At 42.4% G+C, this 14084-nt stretch overlaps 1 protein-coding gene across 1 annotated transcript; it reads right to left on the bottom strand.

Annotated features, from left to right (window-relative positions):
- Window positions 1-601: 601 nt before the first annotated feature.
- On the bottom strand, window positions 602-12706 carry LOC108635284 (neuronal migration protein doublecortin; the record flags this gene model as incomplete). Its single annotated transcript, XM_018045503.1, is given in 3 exon segments — window positions 602-942; window positions 10434-10819; window positions 12584-12706. Coding segments are annotated over 2 exon segments (705 nt in total), but the record flags the coding sequence as incomplete, so codon positions are not given.
- Window positions 12707-14084: the final 1378 nt, after the last annotated feature.

The raw sequence follows: 14084 nt of genomic DNA on the forward strand, positions 1-14084 counted from the left end.
TCCCTTTCTCACAGAAACCATCAGTGGAGCCAAATTAAGACAGCTATGTCACGTGGAAAAGAGAGGAAAAAAATGTAGTCTTGTGTGAGGCAAAGACAACAAACCAGGGACTTCAGTGTTTCCCCCATATATGACTCCTTCCATAGAATATGGTGGCCACTTCAACTTCTTTTCATCAGAATGGATGTTGAGTACCAATTTAAGAATATCAGACAGGGAATGAGTGCACAAATCTCATTTCCAGTCATATACATTGAACAATCAAGGTTGCCTCATGTAATAGCTAAATTCATATTCAAAAGAGTATGCAGTACCTAGGTTTCAACACATCTTTTCTTAGCAGATAAGGAAGCTAATAAGTGACCATTCTACTTGGTAAGTCAGAAGCAGATTGCATTCCAAACCTTCAGATTCCTGTTTCATTGCATTGTCTGCTGAATGGACATTTCTTCCAAATGAGACATAACATATCAGGTAGGGATAATGAGAGGTGGAGGAAGGGTCTTCCAACCAAAAATGATGTTTGAGGTTTAAGATGGTCAGCTAAGGATTCAGAACAAATGAAGAGTAATTTGGGGAAAAAAAAAAAAAAAGTGCCTACCTGCTTTCCATCCAGAGTGTAGAGTTTCTTGACAACCCCGGTCTCCAGTTTGATGGCTTCAGTGATATCAGTGAGGACTTGCTCAAAAGAGTGGGCTGTCTTCTTGTTCAGAAGCACACGCACAGCCTTCCGAGGCTTCACCCCACTGCGGATGATGGTCACCAGCTTGGGGCGCACAAAGTCCTTGTTCTCTCTGGCCTGGGCACTGTTGCTGCTGGCCAGGGACTGAGGGGCTTTCATATTGGCAGATGTCTTCACATTGACAGACCAGTTAGGATTGACATTCTTGGTGTACTCCACCTTCTTAAAGAAGTTGTCTGAGGAGCAAACATAGCTTTCCCCTAAGGGAAGAAATACATGGTGATTAATAGCAGGTATATGGACTATTCTAACAAGACTAATACACGCTGACCTTGGAGTAGGACTTTTGGAGAAATGATGATAATAACAAACTTCATGTGCCATTCCTAATTAGGCTCTCTAACAGTTTGGTCATTCAAATTCAAGGGCAAGTAATCAGCAAAATAGTCTTCATTATAATGGCATACTTAGTGAAAAATCCTATAAAGCTAAGGGTCCAAGGACAACGAATATATCTAAGTATAATCTACCAAGTGGGGTTCTCAAGCTTGACATTGTTTTACTGGAATTGAAATGTCTATTAACTTCTAGGACATGTGTTAATGTCTAGGGGCATTACTGAAGTGTTTTTTAACATGTCTCTGTTTATTTTTTTAATTAATCTTTTTTTAAAATATAAATTTATTTATTTTAATTGGAGGCTAATTACTTTATTGTATTGGTTTTGCCATACATTGACATGAATCCGCCACGGGGTGCACATGTGTTCCCCATTCCTGAACCGCCCTCCACCTCCCTCCCCATCCCATCCCTCAGAGTCATCCCAGTGCACCAGCCCTGAGCACCCTGCCTCATGCACCAAACCTGGACTGCCAATTCGTTTCACATATGATAGGATAATTGCTTTACAGAATTTTGTTTGCTTCTGCCAAACATCAACATGAATCAACCATGGGTATACATGTGTCCCCTCCCTCCACAACCTCCCTCCCCTCTTTCTCCCCATCCCACCCCTACAGGTTGTTACAGAGCCCCTGTTTGAGTTCCCTGAGTCATATAGCAAATTCCCACTGGCTATCGATTTTACATATGGTATTGTAAGTTTCCATTAACATGACTCTATTTCTTAATGTTCCCATTCTATTTCTGGACTCACAACCCCATGCCTTTGTTATATTATGAATTGGGGAGAACTTTCAAAATTAATTAATTTATTCCAAGTTAAAGTGACCACAGTAACCTTTCATATTGGGCATACAGTGCAAACTGGCCAAGAAGGCAGACTGTACTTTGGACAGAGTACATGGTTAAGCAGCAGAATACTAAAATGTGAAATGTGTGCATGTGTGTGTGTGGTGTGCATGTATGTGTATAACTGTGTCTTCTACTGATCATCCCCACAGGCAGGTAGAAAAACTATCTAAATAATAACCTGGACACACACACACACACACACAAACGTTTCACACTATTTCTTGTGTTTGCAGTCTAGTTCTTGCTTGAGAAACGCTTTCCCGTTTTCACTACCCCCTCCCCATCTTTCCATCTTACCAAATGCTACACACTAGCTCTATGTGTTCAGGGCCGTCTTCACCAGTGCTCACCCTCGGCTACCACAAGTAATGAGGTGGAGATGTGAAAATACATTATACAGCCTGATTATGGATCGGAGGGATCTAGTGCCGTTTTCCCGTTTACCATGGGCTGGAGGAAATGACTGGGCTTCCCTAGTGGCTAAGTGGTAAAACTCGCCTGCAATGCAGGAGATGTGGGTTCGATCAATGGGTCAGGAAGATCTCCTGGAGAAGGATATGACAACCTACTCCAGTAGTCTTGCCTGGAGAACCCCATGGACAGAGGAACCTGGCAGGCTATAGTCTATGGGGTTGCAAAGACTCAGACACGACTGAAGCGACTGAGCATGCATGCACAGGGGAAATGACTAATTCAGCGGAAGAAAGGCAGAGGCCAGAGGCAAGAGGAAGGGATTAGACACCTGGACCTAGAAGCTGGAGAAATGAAGAAAAGAGGTAGGCTCAGCTTGGAGAGGGAGAGACTATTGGAAAAGGTTGAATTTGTCAGGTAAAACACATTAGTCTCAAGGTATACGGAAGTTCATCCAGAGGTCGAGCTACAGAAAATCAGTGTGATTTAATCAGGTCTAACTCATCAGTAAAAATGTTTAATAAATAAATAAATCAACCCAAGCTGGTGCAAAGAAAGCATTAAACACAATTATAATCTGATGGCTCTTCTTCCTTTGGTCTCAGCAGGAGAACCGAGCAGACATTCAGCTAGGCTGATAATTCACTCCTGGTGCAAATATTGATTGTTGTGCTGTAGCACCAAAGACTTTAAGTCATGTTAATTAATTAATTTCTCAGTTAGTGCTGAGAGAAGATTCAGTCAGATTCTCTAGGGCACCTTTGAGGACATTTAGATGTGAGTGTGGAAGGGGAAGGTAAACTTCTAACCCTGTTCTGAGTCCCAGGAGTTGCTAGTGTTCTGTCTTGGCAAAGAGACCAAGACCTGGGTTTGTAGGTGAGCACAGGCCCCCTCCTACACTCCATGCCTGCATGCACAGCTAGGACGGGGGAAGTCAAAGACCTCAGCCAAAAGAAACCCTAATTTCTCTGGCTCCCACTGGCCAATTCAATCCAACCGAAGTGATTAGAGGGTTTGATCTTTAGTTTTTGACTTAAAGGATGAAGGGACCCTTTCAATTCCTCTATATATTTACAGCCATTATTCCCCACATGCTAGAAATGGCCACTCTCCCAGATGCACGGCACCTTCCACGAGGTCACTGCCTTTGAGTCAGATGTTTTCCATAATTTGTCATGTACTTTAAAACTCTGTCAGACAACTGGTGGTGTGCAAATGTATGAGGCTATATATTTATGATTTCACTCATCTACAGTCTCCTCTGGAGAGTCAGCTGTGTATCCCTATTAGGACTCTAGACTTTTTTTTGCTTCCATCTCTTAAACCTCTTAAGCCTCTGAACTATGAGTATGATTAACCACCCCAGATGAAAATGAACACGATGGCAGACAGCTACAGTATCATATGGCACCCAAGAACTTTTCCGAGGGCCCAGCTCTCAGCCAAATCTATGTTGAACACTTTCCAACAGTACATTTTAGTCTCTCTACTCTCTTTCCTTTTGGCCCCAATATGAAGTAATGGAAAAAGAGCAGCTGATGTGATGTCAGTCAGAATGGGGTTCCCAATATTTTCTTGTTGTGCACCCTTGGGCAAATTACCTAACTCCCCTTCACTTCAGTTATTTGTCCGCGAAGTAGGGATGATGATAACAATATCTACTTCTGAAGGTTGCTCTGGGGCTCAAGCTGAGCCCACAGCCTGGTACCTAGTAAGCACTTGATAAATGCCAGCCATCACTATTATTAAGGCCCTAATCTGAAGGAATAAAGAGAGAACTAGAAGAGCAAAGAGGGAAAGGAGGAAGAAAGAGTTTAGAGAAAGGAAATGAAAAGAGGAGGAGTAGAAGCTGAAGGAAAGAAAAGAGGCAGCAGCAAGGGCAGCCATCTTGGAACTGCACCATAATCCATATAGAATATGAGCACTGCATGGGACTCATGCTTCAAAGATAATATTTCCTGAGGCTTGAGAGAAGGCCTTCGATTGCTTCAATGCCAAATGTGGTAACTTTATGGCTAACACCAAGCAAATCCACTTGCTGCCACCGCTGGCGCACACTGAGGGCAGAATATTTTTAAAGGTTATCTTTTTCTAGAGCAGTTTTAGGTTCACAGTAAAATTCAGGGGAAGGTACAGATTTTCCATAGGACCCCTGACCCCATAATGCATACCTGCACCCATTATCTGCATCCCCCAACAGAGGGTAGGATGTTTGTGATGGTGGAGGGGAAGTCAGACAGACCTAGATTCAAATCCTACCCAACCCAACAAGTTGGGTTGACCTCGGGCAAATTATTTAATATCTGAGTCACAGCTTTTCTGTCTATAATGGAAGGTATTGTGCTAGGTGACATTTCCGTTCCTTCCAGCCCTAAAGGCCTATAAGAAGGAATTTTCTTCTCTTCTCCATCCCAAACAGGCTTTGGGAGACAGAGTTGTTATGGTAATGGCCTGTTAAAGAAATAGGTGCCCACCACTAAGGACTCTCCTCTTCCAGAAAGATAACAAATGAGCTGCTTCTCTTGATCAAAGTTTCCTTGTTCTGATTTTGTGAGCATCTGCAGTGTGTGCTGCCAGAGCTCGATGCTTCTTGCAGGTCCAGCTGCCAGGCACTTGGAGCTGGGGTGGGGGGCGGTGGGAGGCAGGGGGTGGGGGATGTTGCACCTTTACACGCTGAGTCCTACTCCTGTCACAGCTTCCAGGAGCCATTTCCCACCCGCTGGAAGTCGAAAAGGAAAGCTGGCTTCAGAGCCAAGCAAGGTGACAATTTGCTGGAATCGACAATCTGCTTCAGGGCGAGGGGGTAAGGAAATGAAGTCATGGAAGCAAAGCTGAAAGGAAAGGAAGGGAACAAGCTGTGGCCTCAAGATGATCTAATGTCTACCTCTCTTCACTTTCAGGAGGACTCCATTTCCAAAAACATTAAATATGTTTATAGTTTCTCAGTGCAAAAAGCACATCTGTCTGGACTTTCTCCTCTTTTTCCGGGCTTCCTCCCTCCAGAAGGAAAATATTAAATGGCACTTTATCGTATTATCAGATCTATTAGTGATATATCACTCTCCCAGGTATCTTAAAATCCTCCTCTTTGGCAATGTGCTTGCTTTAGTAGTTAGAAGATAAACTAGTGAGAAAGTGGTTTCATTTCATTGGAACAAATGAGCTATGGCAAAGAAAGTGGATCATAGCCAGTGTCACCATACAGATCTTTCAACAAGGCTGTACCAATTTAAATATTTTGTCCCAAGATCTGCATAATAATGCTCAAGATGATACCATGAAGATTGATCTGGGTACTTACATACAAGAAAGTAGGGAAGGAATTAGACAGTACATAAGGGAAGAACAATTCTCTAATGAAAGACTAAACAACAACAGAAAAGCCACTCTTGGATTTCATTCGTTGATCCACTGGTAATGCAGCTCATACATATATCACCACATTCTGTATGGCTTCACGAAACCTTTCATGTAACCAAGGAACTGTGGGAAAACTGACATCAATAACCTGACTTTGGTCCAAAACAGTCCCCTTACTACTTTCAGTATCTAGCGGCAGACAGTAAGACTAGAGAGGCATTAGACAAAGGAGTGCCACAAGGCCATAGTGATTATTAACCAATTGGTTTCCATTTTATTTTATTTAGGCTAAAATTTCATAATGTGGCCATTTGGAAACATAGTATGTTCTATGCTTCATTATTTCTCTAAGATAAACAAGTCAAAAAACAAAAAGATTTCTGTATTCCCAGGAATACCCACTAATGTAGGTAGCTAAAGGAGACCATCAAGATTATTTACTCTAATACTTTCCCAAGTTTAACTGCTTGTAAGGTTCACTTGGGGAAATCTGTAAAAACACATGCTGGGGATTCTGAGTCAATTCCTGGGTGTGGCCCAGGAACTGATATTTTTCTAAAGCCCTAAAAGATTTTGAAAAGCAGGCAGGTTTGGGAGCCCCTAGCTATTCCAACCTCTCACTAGCATTATTATTATTATATCATGAATGATAATAGTCCCTTGGAGCTGCAGCTTTACCTTGTCAATGTGTTTCCATATCTATTATCTAATTTTATCCTCACAATCACTCTAATAGATACAGAAGGCAGGTGTTACTAGTCTCATTTTACAGATAAGAATATTACAATAGATATACAAAATGTGCTCTATACTTATGATACAATATTATTCCTTTAAAAAAAGGAATGGAGACTTCCCTAACAGTCTAGTGGTTAAGATTCTGCACTTTCAAGGCAGAGGGCTTGGGTTCAATCCCTGGTTAAGGAATTAGATCCCACATGTCACCCAGTGCTTTCAAAAAAGTAAAAACTTTTTAAAAAGAAGTGAAGTACTGATACATGGTATAAGTTAGTTAAGTGTTAGTCGCTCAGTCCTGTCCAACTCTTTGCAAATCCATGGACTATAGCCCACCAGGCTTCTCTGTCCATATAAACCTTGAAAACATTTTCTAAGTGAAAACAAGCCAGTCACAAAAACCACATAGTATATGATTTCAATTTCTATAAAATATCCAGTCTCAGCAGATCTGTAGAGACATAGGCAGATAAGTAGTCATCTAGGGCTGAAGAGAATACAGCAAGTGGGCAGTGACTGCTAATTGGTACAGTGTTTCTTTTGGAGATGATGAAAATGGGATAAAATTAGATTATGATGATGGTTTCACCACTTGGTAAATTTTCTAAAAGTCATTTAATTCAGTTGGTGAATTTTACAGTGTGCAAACTAAACCCTAATAAATTTTGGTATTTTAAAGTTGTTTTAAAAAGAGAGAACATTAGTCACAGTGATGATAAGGAGAAATCTATAGTCATGTAGCTTAACCAGCTATAAACTAGGATGACTCAAATATTGGGTTGGCCAAGAAGATCATTCGAGTTTTTCAGTACCATCTTAAGAAAAACTAAAACTTTTATGCCAACTCAATAGTAACATCTACCATTACTCGAATTTTCAGGTGGCGCTAGTGGTAAAGAACCCGCTTCTGCCAAGGCAGGAGAGCCGGTTTCGATCCCTGGGTCAGGAAGATCCGCTAGAGAAGGAAATGACAAACCACCCTAGTATTCTTGCCTGGAGAATCCCATGGATAGAGTAGCCTGGCAGGCTACAGTCCATGGGGTCACAAAGAGTCGGACATGACTGAGTGACTAAACTACAACCCTTTATTGAGTACTGCTAATGTGCCAGGCAGAATACTAAACAATTTATAGTCATTGTCTCATTTAACCCTCAAAGCAGTTATGCCCACTTTACAGATGAACAACTGAGGCTTGGGAGGCCTAAATGGTTTCCCCAAGTTCACACAAGCTAGCAGGTGGCAGAGCTTGGATCTGAACCAAATCTGATTCTAAAAATTTATTTTCCTGCTATAACCTTCTGCCTCTAAGACAAGAACCCAATGAATCTGACTCTTCCCCCAGGGATCTTTCCAAACTTTTCAATTTGAAGTCTCTTGTAAAGCAACGTGTAAATTATTTGTTTTAATCATTCATTTAACCTCTTCCAAAGGTGAACAAAGTAAAAGACTTTTATCCTCCATTCCTACATGAGTAGTTGCAAAAGGACAAAAAAAAAAAAAAAGGAGCGAAAACAACTGCCCCCCCTTTTTTGGTTGTACCATGCAGCATGTGGGATCTTAGTTTCCCCACCAGGGATTGAACCCCTGGTCCCTGCAATGGAAGCACAAAGTACCAACCACTGGACCGCCGGGGAAATCCCAAAGACCCCTTTTCTTTATCCTCTTCATATCTGTGTATATTCCCATTTGGCACAATGGTGATAGAAAATTGGTCACAGTTCTCGGTGCTATCCCAGGAATACCCTAGAATTTCCTTGACTGAATCACAGTACTTAGGACTGAGAGGGCATTGAGGGCACAGCAGACTGTGACTGTAAGTGACATGTGAATAAATGCAAATGAGCTTTAGTCACATTCTGCATAAATTCACACTCTGCACACTCACCAGAAATTCACCAGGAAGTACTACTACTGCACCCAAGAGTGGTAAATGAGAGGAGTCCAATCTAGCAGAACTCAAAAGGATCAAGAGAAAAGAAAGCTGCAGTCTTCAAAATTGTATTTATTACATATATTCAGCTAAGATGATCACAACACACACCACAATACACATATATGTATGCACGTGTGCACACACACACACACACACACACACAAATCCAGGAAGGAAAATCAATACCAAGGGCCACTCTTTGAGCAAGACATGTTAAAAATGTATTTGGGGAAGAGAGGAATCTGTGCATGAGATCTCTCACATTAGACACCAAAAACACTGTAATCCTTGCTCCAAATACAATGGCACTTGATTCAGAATTCTGCCTGAGCATCTATGGTGGTCTTTAAAAGACAGCAGGTAGTAGAAATGTGGACACACTGGTGATTCAGGTGCTTTGTTTATGAAAATTATTACAGAGAAAACACTCCCCCCACCCCAGTTTGACTGAGATGTGGATTTTACAGTGACAAAGGACGCAAGCCCTATCGATTACTCTGTTGGACAGCTCCCTGGATCCAGCTTCTAGTCCTTCAAGTTTGCCCGGACTCTCCTTTCTTTTACGATATTTGCTAGGATGGCCAATCCTTCAATGTTCAGAAGCCTAGGATTAACCTCTTCCTGGCCCTCCAGCACCTGATCAAATAATTAAGCCCCATCAGCATTGTTTCTCAAGGTCCACTTGGAGGAAAACCTCAGACTTGAACCCTGCCTGAGACCCAGATCTGGCAGCCATATGGGCACCGGCTCTTATAAGTAACTGGCCCCAAATCACTTGACCTGACTTGAAAAACAGCAGCTCCTTGCGAGAATGTGCTCTTGTACAAGGGAAGCCCTCATGCTCCTTTGTTTAGGAATACAAGAAACCTAGAAGCAGTGAATCAGAGGCGGGGCACTGCCTATCGAGTCCTTTAATGTGCTGTTTCTCCTTCCTTGCCAGCTGTTTCAAAATTTGGTTTCCCTAGAGATCTGCCTGTTCTAAACTCATCTGCTCAGGGGAATGGAAAGAATGAGGAGGGAGGGTTGGAGAATGGGAAGAAGTTTGGTGGCGGGGGGGGAACATTTTCATTATCACAAGGACTCTTGAAGGACTCCTAAAGCTGTCCTTTAAAGTATTGTCAGGTGAAACCAATCACACATATTACACCCATGAAAAAGTGGGGTGGGGAGGCATCCTCAATATACTTGATTTGATAAAGTGAAATATTAAGAACATGTCCCCAGATCTATTTATCTATATGATCATGAAAAAGACTTCATGGCTGAGCAAGTTTGGGCAAGAGCTGGAGTTTTCCTTGTTTTTGAGTTGAGTGCACAGGTTGTCAGGATTTTCAGCAATCTTGTCATAAAATTCAATTGCAGAACCAAAATCTAGAAATCTGTTTAAATACAGATTTAGGTATAGCGGGTCAGTTCCTATTCTAATAGGAATAGTGTTTATTAAAATACCAGACATACCTACAGCTTTATTTGGCATTTCTGTTAATGACCTCAGCCTGAGGGACACACCCTGAAGTGGGCTTTTTAGAAGCAACAGCTGAGCAGTGACCACTTACCTAAAAGTATAATCCTTTGTGAATACGTTGGGGAAGTCCAGCTTTTAGGGTGCACGTTTCCATGAGTTGCCATTCACAAAGAGTCTCTCCGCAGTTTAAAGGATATAAGTATACAATGTTTTCTTTCTCTTAACCCAACCAAACCTCCTTCCTCATTTTATACCCCTAAGGATTTTATGGTCTGCCTCAATAGTGCTCTTTAGAGTTGACGATGAACAAATTCTAGAGTAAACGGTACAATTCAGATTTTTCTTTGTATACCCTGGGAGATCAACACAATGCATCCTCACAGTCAGCCACACTTCAACCCCAGCCGAGACTGAAGCCCACGGAGGGTAATGGCTAATGATTCTGACTATGCCTACAGAATCAGAAGTCTCAGCAGCACCCTCATGTTTTAACAAACATAGTTCCCAATTTCTTTTAATCAAAGCCAAGAAATGTAACCATAAGTAACAATAACCCCTCCCACTAAGGGCCACCACCCACTCCTCGAATTACCTTCCTCCAGTTCATCCATGCTTCCAATTTTCCGGGATCCATCAATGGTGTAAATGTAGCGCACTCCCTGAGGCAGGTTGATGTTGTCAGACAGAGATCGTGTCAGGTCAGCCAGCAAGGCATCGAAGCTGCGAAAACGGTCAGAGGACACAGCGTACACAATCCCCTTGAAGTAGCGGTCCCCATTGCGGTAGAAACGTACCTTCTTGGCTTTCTTCTCGTTGCTTAGTGCCTGCAAGGTTCGGGTTCGGTAGAAGCTACAATGGGCGCTGTGAGTGGGGCTAGGTAGCCCGTTCATCCGCGAGCCTCTCATGTTCCTGGATGTCTTATCTCTTTCGTCAAAATGTCCAAAATCAAGTTCCATATTTTGGTGGAACCTCAGAGACCTGAGTGTTGGAGAAAAGCGGGGAGGCGGAGGGGGATGAAAGGAAGCAAAGAAAAGGGGCGAGGAGGGGGAAAAAAGAAAGGAATTCAAATATTAGCGAGATCCAGATCTGCAATCTGCTGCTTGTGAAAAGAACTGGTTGAAAAAAAGCCCGTGACCCATCTGCTGCTTGCCCCTGACCTGCAAGAATATTGATCTTAATAGAGAAGAGGGAGGGGCTGGAGGGGTGCTGGTGGTTGTGGGGGTGGGGGTGAGAGATGCAGAGGGAGGCACTTTGGGCACTGTTCCAAAGAGAGGAGAGGGAGGGATTTTAAAATCGCTTAAAATAATGGGACTTACTGACAGTGGCTCCTATCAAATTGTAACTTCAGGGTAAATACATTAAAACTGGCATCTGTTTCCTCACACATGCCCACATGACTAACGGTTGTAAATGAATCCATAGCCTGACAAAATTCCCCTTGAAGGGAACAGAAGGACCTAGCCAAGGTTAGCATCTCTAGCTCAGAAGTGATCTTTGCATTTCAGTGAAATAATTGTAAGGGTAGTGTTTTAATTTTATTCCAAGCCCCCTTTCCTACTTTAATGTGTGCATCCCCTCCCCCCTAGAATAAAGTAGGATTCTCCTTTAAAGCCACAGCCTCTAGGGAACAGCCAGTCTTTGTGCTATTCATCAACCCCCTTCCCCACCAAGCTGGTGCAGCTATCCGACATTCATAAGAAATAAGCTGGGGAAAAAAAAAAAAAGGATTACAAAAATCAGTTATTTAACAAGTTATTTGTTCTGCTTTAGCCCTGGTACCATTTGGCCACAAAATCCTTCCTCCCACCCCCTAGCCCCCCGCTTTCTCTAGGTGCTCTACCCTCCATCAACGATGCAGCCCCATCTCTTAATGGAATATTTTAATTGTGTAAAGATTCTCTAATGAGTCCCTGAAAGGCATATGGGACCTTTAGAAGCAAGCACACCTTCCATTGTTCTGGGTTTCTACACTGAATGAAGGGGCATTTCACCCTCACAGCAGGCAGCACACCCCAAATTTGTCTATTGCCTAGGTGTGTTAGCTGAGGCAAAAGATAGTCATCTGTCAGATTTACTTTCCCCCTTTCTGCTGAAAGAATGAAAGAAAGAAAGGAAATCGCAATATGAAACCAAATACAAAAGAAGCCCCCAATGCTAGCAAAGGTAGTGACAGCCTAGGAAACAAACTATTAACATGCATTGCACAGACCGGGATAAAAGGACTCACAAAGCATGCAGGGCTCAGCTGCTACACACTGCCACACTGAGATATTTGCAGGGGACCAGGAGGACAGGCAATAAAGGAGGACTGGTGCCTAGCAGGTTTGCCAGGCTCGGTCCTTCTTTTCTTCCAATGTCACCATGACCTGTGCTGAGCTCAGCATTGTCTCTGTCAGACAACCTGCAGTGTAAGAGACCCCACCTCCTCAAAACAAGTAGCAAGCATCTCCCCAGGCATGCCAGCAACACTGGGCTTTGCTTTAGAATCTGGGGTGGTATTATTCTAAAATCAATATCACAGTGAAAACAAAAGAACATCAAACTCACTTTTCCAATGGAAAATCCCAGGTAGAGGCTTAGGGAAAAAATCCAATAGAATAAGGCAAAAAAAGAGGGGAGAAGAGAAAGAAAGAGAAAGAGGACACACTGAGAGAGAGGGAGAGAGCGCGCACTTTGCCTTGTGCTTTTTCCCTTTGACATCTCTTACGTTTTCCCTGAAAATCACTGGAAAGCCCCACTCACCGGTTTTCTGCTGGTTGGGTGGAGATGCTGAGAGAAAGAAAACCAATCTCTCTATGCCTTTGTTGTCTGAGCTCCAAGCAAGAAATTCCTGCCAGGGTGGATAGATGCCTTCTAGGTCCTAGTGCCTTGTCCAGCTTCTCCCCTTTACCCGGGCTTAGTGAATCCCCCCAACCTCCTTTGATTAATTACATGCTTTTTTTTTTCAATTCACAGGCTGCATTAACAGCTAGAAAGGTTTCATTTATAACCAACAGGAAATTGCAGGGTAGCAAAAAGATTGCACAGGCAAGTTCAGAATGCCCTAATGAGCAACGTGCTAGTCTTTTCTTTTAGGCAATTGGCAATTTTACTTGGCCAAAACCTTGGCCTACTCTGCCTGGGGGCCAGACTCAGGCAGTCGAACCAACCTTCTTAGAAATTGTAGCTCTCTTCATTTAACGTTCTTGACAGAAAAACAATCAAATATGTGAATTCTTTATGGCATTTTAGTTCATGCATCCAACAGCTAGTTGTTTTGAAATGAGGTTAGTGGAGTAGACTAAGAAGCAGTAGAAAAGGGACAAGACAAGGGAAAATCATTCCAGAATGTCATGGAGGATGAAGTTGAAGATGGATCTCAAAGACATTTTAGCTTGGTGAAATAGTTTTGTTCATGGGATCTACAGAGAGTTTCAGAGTTCCAATCTAACCCAGAGACCTTTCTGTGTGAAGTGAGCCCAGTCTGATGGCTACAAGATAAGTATTAATAGCTCTCTCTTCAAACTGCCTATTTGTTACTAATTGACTTCTTTATATCAAATATGTTATACAAAGCCAGGAAACATCCCTATTGAATTCAAGAAATCAGGCTGAACTATAAGATAAGAAAAGTGAGAAACTCCAGTGGGGGTGGGTTACCATCTTCTACTGAGGCTCCATGCACTAATATGCAGTGGCTTTGAATTATCATTGTTCCATTTCTGCTAGGCTTCCAGGAGGCTCAAAGATAATCATGTGCTCAGGATTGATATTTTGTCTGATTCTTAATGTAATTAACCCTCCTTTCTAGATATAATGTTAGATGACCTATAATTAAGCTCTTGCTATGCATGTGTTTTACTGTAAACTGCCTTAAAGTGGGATAAAAAAATATGATTTTTCTTCTCTGGAAGGTGCTAGCTCAGCAAAGCCTAAGCAATCTATCTTAGTTGGGTGGTTAGCATCAAGTGTGCCACCTGCCCAGTCAAGTTCTCCTAACACTTTGCTGCTGCTCTTCTGGTTTCTAAATAAGTACTTCAGGGGACAGCATCCCTGTTTTCTTCCATTTGTTTCTGCCTTACATTGTGGCCACCTCTAGGGAACACAGGGTTATTCAGGTCAAGGGCAGAAAAATATCAAGGAATAGAAGCGGGAAAATAAGGAAATTCTATCCAATGGCTGTAACCTCCTGGTCCAGCAAGGCCAATATCTTAAAAATTGTTTTATTTCATGTAGTAAACATTCTGTAAATACACAACAATTG

Source organism: Capra hircus, unplaced genomic scaffold, assembly GCF_001704415.2.
Source record: "Capra hircus breed San Clemente unplaced genomic scaffold, ASM170441v1, whole genome shotgun sequence".
NCBI lineage: Eukaryota > Metazoa > Chordata > Mammalia > Artiodactyla > Bovidae > Capra > Capra hircus.